The sequence below is a fragment of the Zalophus californianus genome, chromosome X (assembly GCF_009762305.2).
Source record: "Zalophus californianus isolate mZalCal1 chromosome X, mZalCal1.pri.v2, whole genome shotgun sequence".
NCBI lineage: Eukaryota > Metazoa > Chordata > Mammalia > Carnivora > Otariidae > Zalophus > Zalophus californianus.
In genome coordinates, this window is record NC_045612.1 from 117558717 (window position 1) to 117579290 (window position 20574).

General features: G+C 46.3%; 1 protein-coding gene across 3 annotated transcripts in view; it reads left to right on the forward strand.

Annotated features, from left to right (window-relative positions):
- Positions 1–20574, forward strand: part of PIR (pirin) — a 103368-nt gene that overhangs the window by 20604 nt on the left and 62190 nt on the right. For all 3 annotated transcript variants that reach the window (XM_027608965.2, XM_027608966.2, XM_027608967.1), the window contains exons 4-5: positions 11324–11407; positions 14809–15015. In XM_027608965.2, coding sequence (XP_027464766.1) covers positions 11324–11407; positions 14809–15015 — 291 coding nt within the window. The remainder of the gene's footprint in view (positions 1–11323; positions 11408–14808; positions 15016–20574) is intronic.

Genomic DNA, 20574 nt, shown 5'->3' on the forward strand with positions numbered 1-20574 from the left:
GCGCACGTGCTTGTGTGCAAGTGTGCACGCACACGTGAAGGTGAGTTCAGAAGGGGTGGGGGCAGAGGACTTCTAGTTTGCCAGACTGTCAGAAAACAATTAAGGAGGAGCAAGAGAGGTCCCGTTGATGAAGTTTCACATTCTGAGGGAGAAGCTAGCATTTCTCACAGAAAGGTCTGGGAGAGTTTTAAGGGGGGGGGCGGGGGAATTGGCCGTTTAGTACAGCCTTAAGGAATCAGATACAACTCTCTGGACAATGGAGGAAGAGGTAGAGGGCATGGTATGGGGATACACTAGAAATAGTAAGGAATCAGACTTAAAAATTGGATGTGTAGGGGGTGGGGGGGGCGCCTGGCTGGCTCAGTAGAGCATGTGACTCTTTTTTTTTTTTTTTAAGATTTTTATTTATTTGACAGAAGGAGAGAGCAGGAGAGCACAAGCAGTGGGCGCGGCAGAGAGCATGTGACTCTTGATCTCAGGGTGGTGTGAGTTCAAGCCCCACGTTGGGCCTAGATGGAGCTTACTTAAAAAAATAAAAGCTCTGTGGGATACATGTTTAAAAAATTGGATGTGTAGGGTTGGGGTGGGATTAAAGCTATAGGTTGGGCTGTTATTGGGGAAGGTCTTCACAGCAGTGCTTGACCTCCAGGTACGAACAGATGGCCAGTGTTTTCTATCCTGACGCTCCCAAGTTAATGCCGTCCTTCTAAATTAGCGCCATCTTAAGTCTAAAAGTTGGGATTTGGCTGAAGCAACCTTCTAAGCAATTTCCTGGGCAGTACCATTTTAAGCCTCCCTCACTGTTTTTGCCCTTCATCTACCTCATGCTCCAGGATGGAGCTCAAACTTTACCTCTTTATGAAGTTCTTCCTGACCACCACCGGACCCAACCCAGGTAGAACTGACCACTTCCTCTGATGGGCCCTATAGTAGTTGGAACAATAAAGTAAGACTTTACTTGTCTCCATTATTACATGTCTGCTCATAGATATGGACTATATAACTTTTGAGAATAGATATCAGCAAATGTTTTAAGAATACAGTGTTAGAGCCAAAACCAGAATTTGAACCTGGATCCAACTCAAAACCAGGACACCACAGTGTGTCTCTTGAATCTGATTTTATAAAAACAACTCCATAACCATCAGTACAGTAGCCACTTAGCCACATGTTTCTACTGGACGCTTGGAATGTGGCTAATCTGAACTGGAATGTGCTGTCAGTTTAAAATACACACTTGACTTTGAAGATTCAGTATGACAAAAAGAATATAAAATATTTCAACGTGTTAAAATGATAATATTTTGGATATATTTGGTTAAATAAAATGTGTTAAAATAAAAAAAAAGTTGGGATTTGAGACTGTGTGTGTCAGCGGTTCCCAATCAGGGGTGACCCTGCCTCCATGAGGTCAGTGTGGCAGTTTCTGGAGACAGTCCTGGTTATACCAGCCGGAGGGAGCCACTGCCATCTAGTGAGGAGAGGCCAGGAATGCTGCCCACCGTCCTGCACTGCAGGCCTGTTCCCACAGCAGAGAATCCAACCCCGGCCTATGTCAAGAAGCATGGGTCACACGAGGGAAAGTAGCGGTGAACCAAAATGTTCTTCAGAAGCAATCCATCTAAATTCCCAGCAGCTTTCCGCATCTGCCCCGCCCCCACCCCATTACAATTACAAACAGAAACCACTCCTGTCTGAGAGACTACATTCCTAGAGTTCTTAAGTAGACACTTCTGGAAGAGGGGACGTGATAACGACTGTAAACCAGTCATTAAACCTCCTTTCATGTCGCCAAATAACGCTTTTGAAGTGAGACTGAAATTAAGTCCAGAGTTAATGAACAGAGATCATTACGTGATGCAAAGCTCCTTGCCGGGGCGTCTGGGTGGCTCCGTCCGTTAAGCGTCCAACTCTTGGTTTTGGCTCAGGTTGTGATCTCAGGGTTGTGAGATCCAGCCCCGCGTCGGGCTCCACTCTCGGTGTGGAGTCTGCTTATGACCCTCTCCCTCTCCCTCTGCCCCACAAAATAAATAAATCTTTTAGAAAAAAAACTAAACTCCTTGTAAATCTTCAACACTATTAGCCAAGCTGCTTCAGAATTCTCCATCAATAGACTCTTAAAATGAAATGCCTGAGGGGCGCCTGGGTGGCTCAGTCATTAAGCGTCTGCCTTTGGCTCAGGTCATGATCCCAGGGTCCTGGGATTGAGCCCCGCATCGGGCTCGCTGCTCCGTGGGAAGCCTGCTTCTCCCTCTCCTACTCCCCCTGCTTGTGTTCCTCCTCTCGCTGTCCTCTCTGTCAAATAAATAAATAAAATCTTTAAAAAAAAAATGAAATGCCTGACCATATGGGACTAAACCCGAAGGCAATTTGCCATGCAGTATGAGCTACCAGTTTTTTTTTAATTTTATTGTTATGTTAATCACCATATATTACATCATTAGTTTTTGATGTAGCGTTCCATGATTCATTGTTTGTGCATAACACCCAGTGCTCCATGCAGAACGTGCCCTCTTTAATACCCATCACCAGGCTAACCCATCCCCCCACCCTCCTCCCCTCTAGAACCCTCAGTTTGTTTTTCAGAGTCCATCCTCTCTCATGGTTCGTCTCCCCCTCTGACTTACTCCCCTTCATTCTTCCCCTCCTGCTATCTTCTTCTTTTTCTTTTTTCTTAACATATGTTGCATTATTTGTTTCAGAAGTACAGATCTGTGATTCAACAGTCTTGCACAATTCACAGCGCTCACCATAGCACATACCGTCCCCAATGTCTATCACCCAGCCACCCCATCCCTCCCACCCCCCACCACTCCAGCAACCCTCAGTTTGTTTCCTGAGATTAAGAATTCCTCATATCAGTGAGGTCATACGATACATGTCTTTCTCTGACTGACTTATTTCACTCAGCATAACACCCTCCAGTTCCATCCACGTCGTTGCAAATGGCAAGATCTCATTCCTTTTGATGGCTGCATAATATTCCATTGTGTATATATACCACATCTTCTTTATCCATTCATCTGTCGATGGACATCTTGTGAGCTACCAGTTTTATGAGAAGGTTCACATGCCTTCTGTACGTTACCTCCAAGCTTCACAACAATCCTGAAAAGTAGGAATTGTTTGCCCCCCCCCCCACCATTTTATAGATGAGGAAACAGAGGCTCAGAAGTGGTGACTTGTCAAGGTCACACAGCCCATGTAGGGGTGTGGGGGGGGCCCATCCGATCCCAGGCCCACACCTGTCCACTCTCCATGCTACCACTCCCTCTGGAACAGGGTTCCCCTTCTGTACATCTGATATTGTCTCAAAACATTGTCAAGTTAATACCATTAGAAATGAGATTGTACCTGTGACACGGATCCCCAGCTGTGAACACCTCAAGAGTCTCTCTTACTTACTGTGGGACCCAGTGCTTTTGTGGTTCAGGGATCCCAATTTCCTGTCTGTAAGTGCAAAGTAATGCTCTTCTCTGAACCTCAGTGAGGAAATGGATGAAGTTGGTTCACCGCCTGGATGTTTAAGGATAGTCATTTCACTTCTTGCAGCCACAAGACCATTTCTGATCTAGTGATAACATGATAATTAACAAAACCATGCTTTAATTGTTTCTGGCCTTTTACTACAGCCTACAAATTCTTTTCCTCCTTCTCTGTACTTTTTTGGCCCATCCACCCCAGCTTTTCCCCAGTAGTGCAATTTTTTTTTTTTTAAAGTTTATTTATTTATTTATTTGGGAGAGAGTGCGAGCACATGAGCAGGAGGGAGAGGGAGAAGCAGACTCCCTGCCAAGCAGGGAGCCCCATGCAGGGCTCGATCCCAGGACCGCAAGATCACGACCCGAGCCGAAGGCAGATGCTCCACGGACTGAGCCACCCAGGTGCCCCCCCCCACCCCAAGTAGTGCAGTCTTTTAAGGACCAGCTGGGGGGCTGCCTCCTCTATGAATGACTTCCCCATTCCTTCAGATTCTTGCTCATCAGAATTAATCTTTTTTCCTGTGTTTCCACAGGCACTAATTGTACTTTTTCTTTTTTTTAAGATTTTATTTTTAAGTAATCTCTATAGCCAACGTGGGGCTTGAACTTGCAGCCCCGAGTCGCACACTCCACTGACTGAGCCAGCCAGGCTAGTATTAAGTTCTCTTATCTGTATATTTTAGTCGAGTTTCCCCTGCTAGAGTGGTGGCTCCCTGAAGGTCCGGAAGGGATGATCACTGTGTTCGTTTTGGGTGATTTCTAACTTCCTGTTTATGAGTTTGTGATGACATTTCCCCTGTGCAAGCTGCAAAGAAAGGGGAAAAAAAGAAAGAGATTTAAAATTACCCCTAAAGTTTATTTAAAAAGGCAAAAGACAAAAAATTGACATCCTCCTATCAGGCCCCCTTATTATAAAATGTTTTCATTGCTTCTTTTTTGTTTGTTTGTTTGGGGGGTTGTTTTTTGTTGTTGTTTTTATTGCTTCTTGAAGTCCAAAACCTGAGAAGTGTGACCCAGTAACATCAAGCACAATGAACACACTGGCCAAAAGTTTGACAAATTAAATCCTTACAATGAATTGAATCAGAATAAGAATAATGCACCCATCTAAAGATGTCAGCTGCTTAATGAAATTAAATATTAAAATGAAATCTTAACAGAATATTAAAACAAGAGGGAAATCCCTTAAACCCATCTCGGTAAGAGCCCTGTGAGCCCCCAGCCTTCATTCATTCTTAGGTGTCTGCCTTGACAGCTTTTAACTAGAGACCGTGGGGGCAGAAAACCTTCCCTCTACACCACAACAGAGCTGGTCCCTTGATGTCCAGATGGCAACCTGCCACCCACACACGGTCTTGAAGCAGAGACCCCACGCACGTGCTAGAAGACATGCTTAGTTGTCAGCGGCTCTATTCGTGAGGCCTAGCCCTGTTTGCGTGAGGTCCGATGGGACAAAAACAGCGAGCACACACTGTTAGGATCAGCAGAGGGCACTCTTCAGCAACAGTACTTCCAACCACCCACTTGCTCTCACCCTGGCTGCAGACACTACACTTTTTTTGCATGTGGGAAATTCGGGTCATCATAGAAGTTGGCAAACCATTCCCTTGCGGTCCCTTCAGTATAACACAGGAATGATAACACAATGGGTGTGAACACCTTGACTGCAGTTTTAAGAGATGTAGGTGCTGTCAGCCTGATGATTACATGAGGAGCCCGCGGTAGTTTGTCTGAAGAGATTCCACAAAAGGTTGAATCTTGAGTGGGGTTTGAAGAGAAAGGGCATTCCTGGTCTCACCCCGGGGTTCTAGAAGCACCTGGAAGGTTCTGAGGGAGTCCGCGATTCAGCTCACCTGCGTAGTTGGATTCAGGAATGTAATTGTTACCGAACCTTGATGTGCATGCCAGATATTTTACTCCTAGGGAAAGGAAAATGGATAGATTTGGGAGACATTTGCGAATGGGAGCAACAGAAAAATATAAAAGGAAAATTGCCTAAAGGCAGTTGTTCTTTTCTCTGTAGTTAGACATTGTTGGGTGGAATTCTTCATGTCCACACCAAGGAAGGATCCTGGGATCGCCGCCTCTCAGGAACCTGTGGTTGCCTGTCCCTCCAACCTCTTCTCCACCTCACCCAGGACTCCTGAGGCCTGTTTTCAGCTTTGCATACAACAGCACAAGGACCCTTTCTTTGCCAGAGGTGGCCAGTTCGCCTAAAGCCCTTGCAGTTGGCAGCCCTGGCTGGTTCTCTCTCTCTCTCTCTCTCTCTCTCTCTCTCTCTCTCATCTCTCAGAGAGAGAATGAACAGGGGAGAGGGGCAGAGGCAGAAGGAGAGGGAGAATCTTAAGTAGGCTCTGCACCCAGCCGGGAGCCCGACATGGGGCTTGATCTCACGACCCTGAGATCATGACCCGAGCTGAAATCAAGATACACAACCGACTGAACGACCCAGGCGCCCCAGTCCTGGCTGATTTTGCAACTCCCATCTGATCTCAGAGCACATGCGGGGCTGCCAAGATGGCGAGGCGGTATGGGAGGGTGAAATGGTTTTTATTTTCAGAGACAACATGTTAATTTAAGTCCTTGCTCTGCTCTTATTAATGGCGTGACCTTAAGCACACTGAGCCACGCTGTTTTCAACACTGACATGTAGATAATACATTCTCAGAATCCGGGGCTTTGTCCATGCTGAAATGCTATGCAGGTACGAGATGCTGTTATCCATTCGTTCGTTCGGCAGATCTTTCTTTAGTGCCAGCACTGGGCTGGAACCTTCGGGGAGGTTATGCTTTCTTAGGGCAGACAGACAATGAATAACCAAATAATTGTATGGTATAGTGTCCCTTTGGGAAAAATCGAGGAAGAAGAAACAAGTCAATACAGGAGGATAAAGAATAGACGCACCAATGTGACGGGCTGGTTGGGGGGTGTCCTCTCTTAGGCAGTGACGATGTGTGAACGGAGGCCGGAATGAAGTGAGGAAGTGAGCCGTGAGAATATTGGGAGAAATACTTTCCAGGAAGCATGAGGGAAGACCCACGAATAGGGTCTGGGCCAGCAGGAGTGTGGCACATGTGCTGGTTCCAGAACTTACTGAACACTTACATGCTAGGCACTTTGTCCACGTTACCCATTTAGTACTTACCACACTTGGTGAGCTCCTCTCCTAGGTCCTGATTGTACACGAAGAAACCGAGCCTCCAAGAAGTGAAGGACTTGGCTCCACATTTCACACCTGGTAAATGGCAAACCTGAGATTCCAGCAGGGGCCCCAGAGCCTGAGTGGTTCTCCCAGACTGGGGCCCGCCAGCAGGGGGTGGTGCGGTGGGAATCCCTGCAGCATTGGCCCCGGGGCAGGGTTGGGGCAGGAAATGGCAAGGCAGGACCCAGTAGAGCTTTTAAAATATTTGGCTGAATACCTAAATGGTGCTGGTTATCTTTTCCTTTTTTGTTAAAACCGCCTTTTGGCCCTGGTGAAGGTGTTTATGTGGGGTCGGGATTGGATGAGCTTATTTAGTGGGGTGATATTCCAGATGTCTCAGTGATTGCCCAAGTAATTAAAACATTTTTGTAAATAATGTGGGTCCTTAATTGTATGGATTCGAACATTACCTTTCTATCCTCGAAGACCTGCTAGCCGCTTCTATTATGCAATGTGTTCCTCGCTGGCCTGTCTCAACAGCCATGGGCTCAACCCATGTTTTTGTTTTGTTTTTCTCTTTTTCCTACTCAGCTATACCAGTAGAAAAAAAAAAAGCCACCATTTGGGGCCCATGGAAATTAAAAGTAAACATAGTTTTATCTATGATATAAACGTTTTGCTTTAAAGAAAAAGTCTTGCATCGAGAAACATTGAATGAGATCATCACACTCGTCCTTCTAAATACCAGCCAGAAAGAAACAACAAACTTCACTCTGTCTTGTGCTGTGATTCTTCAGAATTAATTGATAGCTCTTAAATTTCACATCGCAAGTGCCACTTTTCTTTTGTTCCTGTTTTGGTGTTGTGTCTCTCTCCTCCCGAATATATGAACGCACCAAGAAGAACTGACAAGGAAGCCAAAGTGTTTTCGTGAAGATCCATGGAAAGTTTAGGACTAAGAAGGGGAAAGGACTGAGCAGGATCAGGGCGCATGGCAAGTCCTTTAAGAAAACACCTGTTTCAGATTACAGATTTCTTAATGAGACACACACAGCTCTTGAGTTTAAACATAACACTCCCAGTTCAGTCAACCACCCACGGCCATTCTCCAGGTGTTTGCGATTATGTAATGTCCTGAAAAATCATCTGGATTGTGTCAACTCTTGGTACTGCTTGGGTTTAAAAAAAAAAATCCGCTGCAGGCATTAATTTATAAAGTCTCAGTGTAGCATTTATAGCACTTGAGAAAAATAAATAAATAAAACAAAAGACAATCATAAATAAGGGGTCATTGGTTTCTGATCTTTTTCCCTCCCAACAGCTAAAAGTATGGGTTTTTGCTTTAAGTAGTAAAAGGCAGGCATTATGAACTCTGTAAAGCTTCATTGACCAGGCTTCTCTAATTCAGATTTTACAGTATTTAGGATGGTGTTTACTTTTCGTATTACCAGAGAAAAGAGGACATCCACACTGAAAAAGTAGAGGAAAAGTGGAGATAACTGTCTTCTGTCTTTTAGAAACAGCGTTGACATTGCTTTCTAAAATAAAACTTGCAACACACGCACACACGCAAACCTCTTTTGGTGTCTGCGTAAATTTTCATCTTTAAATGAGTCATGCTCACCACAATTTACTTTTTCAAGTTGCCTGACATATTTTTAGATGATTAACAACTTGAAAGTCCCTAGGCTTGGGTAATTGAAAAAACTTTGGGGATGGAAGGAATACGATTTGAAAGAGACTCCTTTGAGAACGCAAAGCTTCAGCCCAAACAGAACGAAAGTTGCCTTTATTATGCAGTTATTTTAATTAAAAATGCATGCATAACAGGAAAAGGAAAGCAATTCTAGACACTGCTCCTTCTAGTTTGACTGGTTGTTTGAGATTTGGAAGCTTTTTATTTGTCCTCTTCCATTTTTAAGCTTTGCATGAGCTCCTAAGTGCTTCATTCCTATTTTGGCCTCTATACTAATTCTAGGTCTTTCTGTCTAGCAACGTCTTAAAGTCAGAGCTAGCTACTTTTGTCCTCTCACATAGTATGGCACTGTTCTTCCAATTCTTTGTATCTTCCCTTCTGTCTCACAGCCTTCCTGGCCAGTCCCCGTTCACCTAAAGAGGGAACAAATATTCACCAGCATCTCTGCAGAATAAAGCATATCACTTCTTTTCATTCACTGATGAGCAGTAGCCTCTTTTTATTTTTGCAAGATACAAAAGTTGTTTCCGTTGTAAAAAAGTAAACTACTCCTTGCAGGAGACCCAAACTATCAGAAAAGCAGAAAGAGGATATAATAAAATGTACTTGCAATTCCACCCTCTAGAGATGACCGCTGTCCACGTTTTGGTGTGTCTGTCCGGGCATCTCCACACACACTGTAACATGACAAGATAGAATTTTTTTAAATGAACCCGTTTAAACTCATCACTGTGGGCTCCTGGGTGGCTCAGTTGGTTAAGCGACTGCCTTCGGCTCAGGTCATGATCCCAGGGTCCTGGGATCGAGTCCCGCATCTGGCTCCCTGCTCCTGGGGAGCCTGCTTCTCCCTCTGCTTCTCTCTCTCTCTCTCTCTTTGTCTTTCATGAATAAATAAATAAAATCTTAAAAAAAATAAACTCATCACTGTATGTGACCTCTTTAAATAAAATTGCTATTCAGTAACCTGCTTTTTTTGATTAAATAGTATTTCATTTTTCTGTGTCAGTGAATCGAGATCTATGTCACTTTTTAACAGGTGTGTAATATTCTCTTGTATGGCTGTACCATAATTAGGTGAGTGTACCCTAGTAGACCCATTATCCGGATTGTTCCTTTTTGCTATCATAACAAACACTGCAAAGATAGGTTTGTGCTGACATTTTGTATTCTTCTTGTCTCCGTAGATTTAAATCTCAGAAGTGCGTGTGCTTTTTTTAAAAGATTTTATTTATTTACTGGAGAGATACAGAGAGTTAGAGAGCACAAGTGAGGGAGAAGGAGAAGCAGGCTCCCCACAGAGCAGGGGAGCCCGATGTGGGGCTCGATCCCAGGACCCTGGGATCATGACCTGAGCCGAAGGCAGACGCTTAACGACTGAGCCACCCAGGTGCCCCTCAGAAGTGTGTTTTTAACATTGAAATCTTCTATGCATTTGGAACACGTTTCCATATATAGGGAGGGGCTTACTCTCTTTACTCATATGGTCGGCCAGTTGTGTTCCAATACCGTTTATCGGAAAATGCGTCTTTGCCCCACTGATCAGGAATTGCTGTCATTGTATATAAATTCCCCATGCAAGTGGGTCTCTTCTCTTTCTGGGCTGATGTTGCACTGTTGCCATTAGGATAGCAAGTTTCATTTTACCATGTATCTGGGCATCCTTTAGCCCAGTCAAGTTGACACAGGAAATTAACCATCCCAACCTAGAGCCTCCAGTTTCCGTAGCTGTCTGCCTGTCACCTGCTGGGATAAAGGTTGCTGCTGAGACCATTCTGTACAGAGTGTACCTCAATGGCATTGTTCGGCAGGATGACACGTGGAGGGCCCTCATGTCAGCCAGCCCTGATTTCTCCTGTCATAAATGCTCTATATAAAGTCTGTGGTTTCAGGAACTGGCATCCAATAAAGTTGGCTCAGGAAGAAGGTGGTTTATTATAAGGCTACAATATAAGATTTCAACAGCTTGACAGTAGGCAGGTCTTTAATTGCCCTTTGGTTGGGGTATGAGAAGGCAGAGTAAATGATGGCCTGTTTTCCCAGCATGAATTCTGAGCCAGTTGAGAAGATGAAAGAGTAAGAAAGATGGCAGATACGAAAAAATACCTTATTTCTGATAAAGCTGATATTGTAGAATGTGGCTTCTATCTGCATGCAGCTGAGCTTCCAAATACCATATGTGGGCGAAACTTAGGCAGACTTTATTCAGATTTCACTGGCTGTGCCGGACCTGTGAAGGCCACGGCCATGGGGGCTGGCCCCTCCCAGACGGACTTGCTTTCTGTGGGCAGGCTGATAACCTAAAAGGAAGGGGAGAACCAGGGGTTTGTCACTTGAAATGTGGCTAGTGTAACTGAGGAGCTGAATTTTTAATTTTGTTCCACTTTAATTAAACTTAAATAGCTACACGAGGCTAGTGGCTACTCTCTCGGACAGCACAGAATTTCTTTCCATTCTTAGATTTAGTTTGGACATGCCCCTGGAAAAGTTGGCTTTAATTTATATGAATTCATTTGATATTTCACTTGGGTTTATCGAGCACCTAAGTGAGTTTGTATGCCTGGTGTTGGAAATACGTTGCCTTTGGATTTCTCAAGTCAGCTTTTAGGGGAAGGTGTGGAGACCTGAAATCTGTTGTCCCACACACCTGGCTGAACATGGCCTTGGTAACATGGCCCAGCTGTTTCAAAGGGAGCCGCCTCTTTCACCCTGAGCTCTGGGACCCATCATGGTAGGCTGAGGGGACAAGTGGGGGCTTCTGTCACCTGGCTGTGAGCTCTGGCATGCTCAGGGCTGCATCTACGTGGAAGAGGGGGCTCCTGTTTGGAATTCTCTCAGAGACATTGTATGGACTAGCATGGTCTTTTCACTAGAGATTCATTCCCTCAGCTTGTGCTACTGTCCTGGTCACTCCTCACACTTTCTCAGCACATTTTCTGTGGAAGAAGTGAACAGTTCTTCATAGCTGCCAAACACCTACTTTTTCTTCTGCTTGTTTTGTCAAAGGTATCTTACCTCCTGGAGGGCGGCAGCATGGCCCATGAAGATTTCTGTGGACATGTTGGTCACATGAACCCAGGAGACCTGCAGGTATGGCCGACGACAAGCAATTGCTGATGGTTTAATAGCCTTTGGGTGCGCATGCTTGCTCTCACCCGGTTCCAGTACATTCACACTTTCCTCCCTCGCTCTCTTAAACTTTTGACCTCTTCCTTTTTGTGGGTCCTTCCATTCAGCCTAGAAACCTGCACTGGTTTCTTGTATTCGCTCAAGCTTTCCTTGACCCCCTCAGTCACTTTTTAGTTCCCAACTAGTCTTTCTCTTACGTTTCTCAAAAGCATAATCAAGGATGATGGTCTTAACTTACTCATCTTCCATTTCATGCTTCACTCACAGAAATCAGGGTTGGCCTGTCTCAACATCCACCCAAACCTCTACTGAGGCTGCTCAGGCAGTGGTCACTCATGATGTCCCCATGGCCAAACTCAGTGTACCAGGTTCTGTCCTCATCTTTCTAGACCTTCCTGCTGCATTTGTGACAATTTCTTCTTCTTTTTTTAAAGGTTTTATTTATTTATTTATTTGAGAGAGAGAGTGAGGGCAGGAGGAGGGGCAGAGAGAGACTCCCAAGCAGACTCCGAGCTGAGCATGGAGCCTGACGCAGGGCTCGGTCCCACCACCCTGTGATCACGACCTGAGCCGAAACCAAGAGTCAGACACTTAACTGACCGAGCCACCCAGGCGCCCCGTGACAGTTTGCTCTTTGTCTTCCAACTTGTTTGCAGGGGTAAGTGTTGTCACTTAAGACCACGATCCAGATCTTGCCACCATCCTCGGCTTGTTGGAGACACGTTAGAATTAGAAGCCCCAGCAACTCTTGGGTATTCTTTGCTGGGTTTGTAAGTCTGAACTCAAATGTCAAGAACTTTCTGGGATTATTTACATATTGTGTGGGGAATTTTAACTGCAAATATTTGAATTGTGTTTCAATGAACATGAAATTGAAAGCATTTGCATGTGAATAATCTCTCTAAAGTAAGTATTCTTTTTACCTCATTTTTAAAATGAGAGAATGGGAGTGCCTGGGTGGCTCAGTCGGTTAAGCGTCTGCCTTCGGCTCAGGTCATGATCCCGGGGTCCTGGGATCGAGCCCGCATCGGGCTCCCTGCTCAGCAGTGAGTCGTCTTCTCCCTCTGTGACCTCTCTTGCTCTCTGTGAAATAAATAAATAAAATCTTAAAAAAAAAATGAGAGAATGGGAATTTAAAGATGTTGAGGAAAGACGTCCATGGCCTCAGAGCTAGTAAATAGCGAGGTTGAAAAGAGAAATCTGCTCTTCCCCCTCCAAATCTAATAGGTGGGCTGTACGTATTAAGAAAGTTCCTGCCAAACTGGGTTATATCTAAAAAAGGATAAACAAGGTATGAAAAGTAGATTGAAAATATGGAGAGATAAACTGTGAACCTAACAGAAAAACACACGGGAGGCCAAGTCTCTGAGGAGCCCCAATAGCTGCCATCAGATGGAAGAAGCGCAGCATGGGGCAATGCTGAGATCTCCTTCACGTTGTGTTAGAGCTGTGGTCAGCGAATGTTTTCTGTAAGAAGTGGATAGCACCTATTTTAGGCTTCGTGGGTCATACAGTCCCATATGTGGCAACCACTCTGTCCTACCTTCGCAGCATGCGAGCAGACAGACAGCATGTCACTGAACGGGCACGTCTGTGTGTCAGTAACACTTATGTACAGAATCAAGTGACAGGGCTGGATTTGGCCCCTGGGCTGTCGTTTGCCGACCCCTGTACTAGAAGGTGTCATCAGTCTGGTCAAATGGAAGATGGAAATCTATTTAGATTTAGTGACAGAAAGAAAACTAAACTATGTAGTGGCCTTCTTTCAGATCTGGGAACGGATATTGCCCATTCTGGTCTCAGAGTCTTTTCACCTGCTGCTCCCTTTGTATGGACTCCCTTCCTCTCGCCCTTCCCCGGGTCACTTCTTACTCCTTGTCTGGGTCCCAGCCTGAAAGTTCCGCCCTCAGGTAAGCTGTTCCATTTCATGCGCTCTCACAGAAGCCCGTGGTGCCCGCACCCCCCACCCCCAGCGCCAAGTACAATCATATGCCAATTGATTATTTGTTTCATTGTTTAAGGATTTCTCTCCGCACGAGGGCCGGGTGGAGGATGCTGTTGGTGGCCTGCCTCTTGGCCCTCTGCCCCACCCCCGAGTCCGGGTGGCAGCAGTCCCCGTGTGTGCGCGCGCATGCGCGGCTGTCCATCTCACGCGCCGCTACTCTGCCCGAGGTCGCTCTCAGCAGCCGGATGTGCTGGGGACTGGACACCCCCAGAAGTCTTGTCAGAGAGGGATGGGAGTTGGCGGGTAAAGCCCCTAGCTTCCCCTCCGCGCACCCATCTGCCGGCCTCCCGGGGGGGACTGAGCCCCGGGGGCCCACAGATGGCCCCTGCTCGTCCTCACCCCTTTTTGGCTTTCTCCCTTGCCGAGCTTGCTTTTTCCTTCTTCACTTGTGCTTTCTGCAGCACGTCCCAAAGAAATACTTGCCCTTCACTCCTAGTCTCGGGATTTCTGTGGCCGAAGCCAAGCTAGGACAGGCGGGGAACCTGTCTGCCATGTTGCATCCCTAGGTCCCGAGGTTAGTGTCTGGGGCTGGCCCCTGGTAACGCTCTCGATAAAGAGATAAACAGATGCTTGCAGAATGTGCACACCGGCGGAGGCAACTACTGCTCCAGGTAGCGAGGGTTCCATTAGCGGAACCGAGCAAGCAGAGGCAAGCCCCCTGTGCACGGGGCAGTGGACGCCACGCGCCCCCGCGCGGATCTGTAGGCGGAGGCCCGTGGCCTCCGACTGCGCCAATACGGGCTAGCGCCGGCTCTCAGCCGCGTCCTGTCCTGGGCCCCGCCCTCTGCAGCGGGCGCGGCCTCTGCTCGCCGCTGCTCCCACGGCTGTGCTCCCTGCTGCGGCGTGGGTCCCGGTGAATGGCGTGCCCATGTGGGGATAGGAAAGCTCGGCTACCTCGTCTCAATTTGCGACAATTCGGAAGGTTCAGCCAATACTGGAGCTCCGTGTTGGACCTGCCGAGGCGTCCGTTGTAACTGCGCTGCGGCTTGGCTTCTCCCCCAGCCGCGTCATGTGCTTTGCACGTAAGGTGTAGCTCCTGAGAGTGGTCCCTGGCATACTGTCCCCCTGCAGCTCCCTGTCTCAGAGCTCAATCTAAGACTCGGGGACGCCCAAGAGAAGAGCCTTCCATTTGTGTGACTTTCAGGTTTGATGCTTTGAATTCAAATGAGGAAGCTTGCAGAGCTTTTGGAATCCTGGAAATGGCTTCAGCAGTTGTCATTGTTGCTTTGTTATTCCTCACGACCCCGAAAGCAGCACTTGTAAGGGGCCTGGCTTAGTCCCCATGACACAGTTGCCCCACCTGCAGACTTGTTAAAGGCTGGGTTACATTTCCTTCTTGTTGGTCCGCTGTTTGCAGTGGATGACCGCAGGCCGGGGAATTCTGCACGCCGAGATGCCTTGCTCAGAAGAGCCAGCCCATGGCCTCCAACTGTGGGTTAATTTGCGAAGCTCAGAGAAGATGGTGGAGCCTCAGTACCAGGAGCTGAAGAGTAAAGAAATCCCCAAACCCAGTAAGGATGGTGTGACGGTTGCCGTCATTTCTGGAGAAGCCCTGGGAATAAAGGTGAGTTGCGCTGTTACGGGTCTGTGAAAGCCGAGGTGTGCGGTCACGTGAGGCTGGCCCCATCGGGGTCTCGGGGTCTCCGCTGGGTGGATCACAGTTCGCATCCCACGGGGTGGACTTGATTCAGAGACGGCAGAAGAAGTGGAACCCAAGGGAGCCTAGACCTTTTTTGCCACATGCAAACCCATAGAGTTAGGGAAATTTCAAGAAAGCAAGCTCATATAAAAAAATGTGGTCAAAAGCAATTTTCAAGGTCTAAGCATGTGTGCGAATTACAGCCTCTCACTGTACAGTTTTAGAGCTCCTTGGTACTGCACGTTTGCGACCTTTGAGAGACAACCCAAACCAGCTCCACTCCCTGAAGATTTATTTAAATCATTTAAGTCCAGCTTAGTAAGGAAAGCACACTACTATATCATAGGAAGGGTTTTTTTTTAATTAACTTGAACATTGATTTAACCCACACATGCCATGCCCTGTACATTCTTCTCAGCTGAGACTTTATAATATTTAGGATTAGGGTCCCACCTTTTTAATCAAATAAGACCAGTTGAGGCTAAAGATTATGGACATATTTGTGATAAGAGAAGGGTGTGGCTCAAGTCTCGTGTTCATTAACTGCGCGCCGGAACTGCCACTGGGTTGGCCAAATGATTCGTGCCAGTGACCGGCTGGGTAGTGAGCCGGGTCGTGTAGTCTCTTAGGGGGCATTTCCCAGAGGCAGACCCTGAGCTGGGAATTCCCGTGCGGGTGATTGTATAGGAAGTGCCCCTAGAGAACAGGAGAAGAAACCAGGGAAGGGAAGGGAGCCAAGCAAGGGTGTCCTCTCAAGCAAAGTCCCAAAGAAGATGGAGACTCCGAAAGGTTCAGTCTGCCTTCAGGTTGTCCTGACCCACCCCGGGCAAGGGGGCTGGGCTTTCCTGTTCTCTTCCACGAAGTCATTACCTAATGGCCGTTGAGTTTGGGCTGGGGGCACGGAAGTGGTTACAAGGGTTCCTCGGGGATCTGGAGGGCTATATCCACAGTTCCACAAATGCCACCTGGGGCGGAGAGCATCAACATAATCGGAACAACTCTGCCATTCTCCCTGTGTGCGGTCAGCACCTAAAACTATTTTAAACACTAATTTTTGTAAATTTAAATGTCGCTTATATGCACCGACAGGGATAATGGCTTGGCAGTGGCTACTAGCCAACCACTCAGTGGGATATGTATCATGGTTAACAGGTTGGTCAGGATTATTGGTTGGGACTTACCAGTGTGTATTTATATCTCCTGTCTTGCTGAATGTTGGGTAGTGCCCTTTTCAAACATATGGCAAAGGTGTCCTGCCTTTCAGCTCCCCAGAGCCGAATTCAGATCCTGCGGCATCTTCCTGGTACAAGGCGAAGGACATCGCCATGTATAGGAAGGATCAGGCAGGGAGGCCTAAGGAGAGCTGAATTCGTGCAGAGCGGCTCATTCTGTTTCCTGGGCTATTTTTCATTCTGGGTTTCCAGAACTCTGGGGTTCTAGGGACCTCCCTTCAGGGGATGCTGATCGTGGAGGTCAAGAGATTTTCCCCTCTTCACTCCCAACCAAAGCACAAGGCTTTGCCCAGTCATGTATATTGGAATGGTCGTTAAGATTTCATTTAGAAAAAAAGCTGTCTGCAGCTAAAAAGAGAAATGAGACCGTGGATTTAACAGATAAGCAAAGCCAGCATTATCACGAATCCTTAGAGTTCACAACTGCTTCTCATTTATAGACAACACGATGCAATTTTAATGTTGGAGCCAGTTCCAGTTACAGGCAGAAGGACATTTTCAAGTACTTCCAAGCAGCAGACTGCATGGTCTTTGCGATCACAACCAAGAATGAGAGACCAGAGGTCATGTGTTTTAACTTTGTAAAACAGTGTCCTAGTGGTTGCCGGCCTCTCTTTTTCTTTTTGTCAAGTAAAATTGCTGAAGAGAACTACGTTCTCCTGAGTACATGATCAGGCTTTATTATGAGAGCATTTTATTAAGGGACTCTTGGAACCCTGGGCAGCATCACTTTGACTTTTGAGAGGCCGTGTGGTGCTATGGTTACCCGCATGGCCTCCAGAGACAGCTGGCCTGGATTAGAATCCCCACCTTGAATTAGCTGTGTGGCCTTGGGCAAGCCACTTAACCTCTCTGTGCTTCACTGTATTCATCCATAACAGGGTTGCTGTGAGGATTAAGTGAGTTTTTGGTATGTTTAAGCTATCCAGACGGCACCAGACACGCTGTAAGCACCACGTGAGCGATAGCTGTTACGATTATTATTTTGATTAGTTCATGTTCACTTGGGCAGGAGCTGGGCTGAGATTTATGTTTGCTGTCTGTCCTAAAGGGACTTGCGGGGATTCAGGAAAGGCATTTAACCTGCTCTGAAGAAAAAGACACCAGCAGGAGTCATTGTAAGGATGGGCGATTGGCCATGTCTTTCCAGGTCTCATAAGAAACATAGTTTTTGTTTGTTTGTTTGTTTTTTACATCTGAAGGCTTAATATCTGCTCACCAAGGAGTGACTGAGACTTAAAAGCCTAGACATGCCTTAAATCAAACTGTAGATTGTGTTGCATCAGAAGATGATTTTAAGTTCAATTACAAGGTGAGGCTGGGAAGCTACCTGTCAAGAGATGGATGTGCTTCTAGCCAATGTAGAGTCAATGACCGCTCCCCTCCTGCACCTAAAATATCTAGAAAATGGACTTAGTGACCATCCCAGCACTTCTTCAACTTTATTCATATGGATTACCTGGGGGAGGGAGGAGGCTTGTTAAATGCGGACCGATTGAGCAGGTCCGGTGAGGCCTGAATCTGCATTTATTTATTTATTTTTTAACTAGGCTCTTTGCTGGGTGGGCTTGAACTCGTGACCCTGAGATCAAGACCTGAGTTGAGATCAAGAGTCCGACGCTTAACTGACTGAGCCACCCAGGTGGCCTGCGAGACTGTATTTTTTTTTTTTTTAAGATTTTATTTATTCGAGAGCCAGAGAGCAGGAGCAGGGCGAGGGGCAGAGGCAGAGGCAAAGGGAGAAGGAGAAGCAGACTCCCCACTGAGCAAGGAGCCGGAGGGGAGGCTCCCTCCCGGGACCCTGGGATCCTGACCTGAGCTGAAGGCAGATGCTTAACGACTGACGCACCCAGGCGCCCTGCGAGTCTGTATTTTTAACTAGCTCCCAGATGATGCCAGTGCTGTTTGTCATATGTGTAATGAATGGCTGTGGGATCCAAGACACAGGAGTTGACTCGTCATGAGGAACAGGTTGATTACGTGCCTAGAGAAGGTGTTCAGGTTCAGCTGTGTGGCTTTTGGCAAATCTTACCTAACCTTTCTGGATTTTAGTTTTGACATCCATAAAAACGGTGAGGGGGTTTTGGCTTTTGGCAAATCTTACCTAACCTTTCTGGATTTTAGTTTTGACATCCATAAAAACGGTGAGGGGGTTTTGTGCAGGGTGTTAAAAGCTTTTTTAGAGTCCTTTTTTTTTTTAGTCTGAAAGGTAGATGTGTCCCTATTCCCAGGTTGTGTATGTCTCAGCGCTCAGGAAGCCACAACCAATTTTGAGCAAAATTCTGCCAGAACATCACGATCTCAAGTGAAGGCTGAAAGGAGGAAAGGATAAAAATGGGATACTTTGCATAGTTTGTCACTTCTGGAAGGTCAAAATCACATGTTTATTTCATGACAGTATAAAATTCTCCAAAGCCCATTCCATCCTTATCAGGCAGCCAATCAGCAATGTTTCTTGGCCGTTCTCTCTGGAATATAATGCCTCTATTTGCCTCCTGCTGTTTTAGATTCCGCTGTGTCAGAAGCAAACCTTAAGGAGGCCTCAGCCCCACTGGGGTCAGAAAAAGGCAACCTGGAGCCAGGCTGCCTGGGTTCAAGGCCAGCTCCACCACTGAGTAACTTTAGAAGGGCCACTTAAGCTTGCCCGGCCCAAGTGTTCTCATCTGTAAAATGGGTCGAGAGGATTAAATTGGTTAATACGTGTAAAGAACTTAGAACAACATCTGGTGCAGATTGAGCTCTAAGTGGTTGCTGCTTTTACTTTGCAAAAGCTTTGTACATTGTTCATGTGGCCTGTAGACATAATGAAAAGGATCTTCCTTCTGATGGACGGATTGTATCTCCACGTGTTGGATGATAATCAACATTTTCAAAATTCACTTTCCAGAGAGAGTCGGCCAAGCATCTCCTGTCATTTGCTCAGATCTCGCCACTGTGCCCCAACACCCGAAACAGTGCCTGATACATACCAGACAATTCATGAACATTTCCTAAGTGCATAAGTGAAATCATTACAATGTAAATGAATGCTGGAATAGGAGAAACGGGTGAAGTAGTAAGAAGGTAGACAATCTAGGGGTCAAGAATGACTGCAATAAGCTTAATATGAGCTAATTAAAAAGTTGAGAGAACAGTAAAATTAGCTAAATTGCATTTTTAAACTACTTAAGGGATTACGAAGTAAAGAAAGTAAAAAAGATTTTTTTTCCTTTAAATGTGAATACTAGGCTGTTTTGCAAGACCCAATTGTTCCCTGCAGGTTTCTTAAATTCAAGCAGTGACAAGGATAGGCAGAGATGTGGAGGCTTGGGGGTCCACAGGAAGCTATCTTCTCTGCCTTAGCATCTTCCCTGTCGGTTTTCAAGGTGTGGGTTGATCTCTAGTAGGGGGTGTACTTAGCAGCTTTCAGTGGTCCTTGTTGGATATCCCCCCCGACCCCCGCTCTGATTTTACTTCGGCAGGCGCTGGGTGACCCTGTCTCTCTTGGGCATGTCTCTCCACCAAAAAGCAACCTGCCCACTGATCAGCCTGCGTTGGTTGTGGGTTGGCATATGATTTAGAACCAAGTCTGATTGTTACCTCCTAGGCAGAGAGCTGATAGATATCCGGCTGTGTAGCAGGCCGTTGGTGCACACGCATACTTGTTCCTATACCAGAGCTAGAAAGAGCTTCTGTTTTCATCCAGGAAACTTTAAAGGCAGAATGTCATTTGCAACACTTTATCACCAGTATACAATTTTGTCAGTATTCCTTGCACCTTAGTTGGATTTAAAATATAGAGAGAGTTTGTGTGGCTTTCAGGGAAGTAACCTTGATAGCACATCCAAACAGGAGTGGGTTTTTGGCAATCCTAGTACTGGACAGTACACTTAGAAAATTTTTGCATTGTACCTATTTCTCTATTTCCGGGATAAGTTGAACTCTGTGATTGTGTCTGGCACATTTTAAGCGGATCTTGCAGACTCTACCGTTGACCTCCCCCACGTCTCAGCTCCCCTGCTCCTCTGCCTTTCTGAGTTTGCTCCCATTCACTTTGTGATGTGGGGAGAGCTGGCCCCTCCACAGGAGGCCTCTCTTTCCTTCCCGAGCTCAGAAGAACAGCTTCTCAAAGTAGCATTTAAAAAACTATTAAATCATGAAAACAGGTAGCGCAGGCACACTTTTTGTCCCCCCTCTTTTTTTTGCCTTTTTTTTAAATAAAGATTTTGTTTATTTATTTGACAGAGAGAGACACAGCGAGAGAGGGAACACA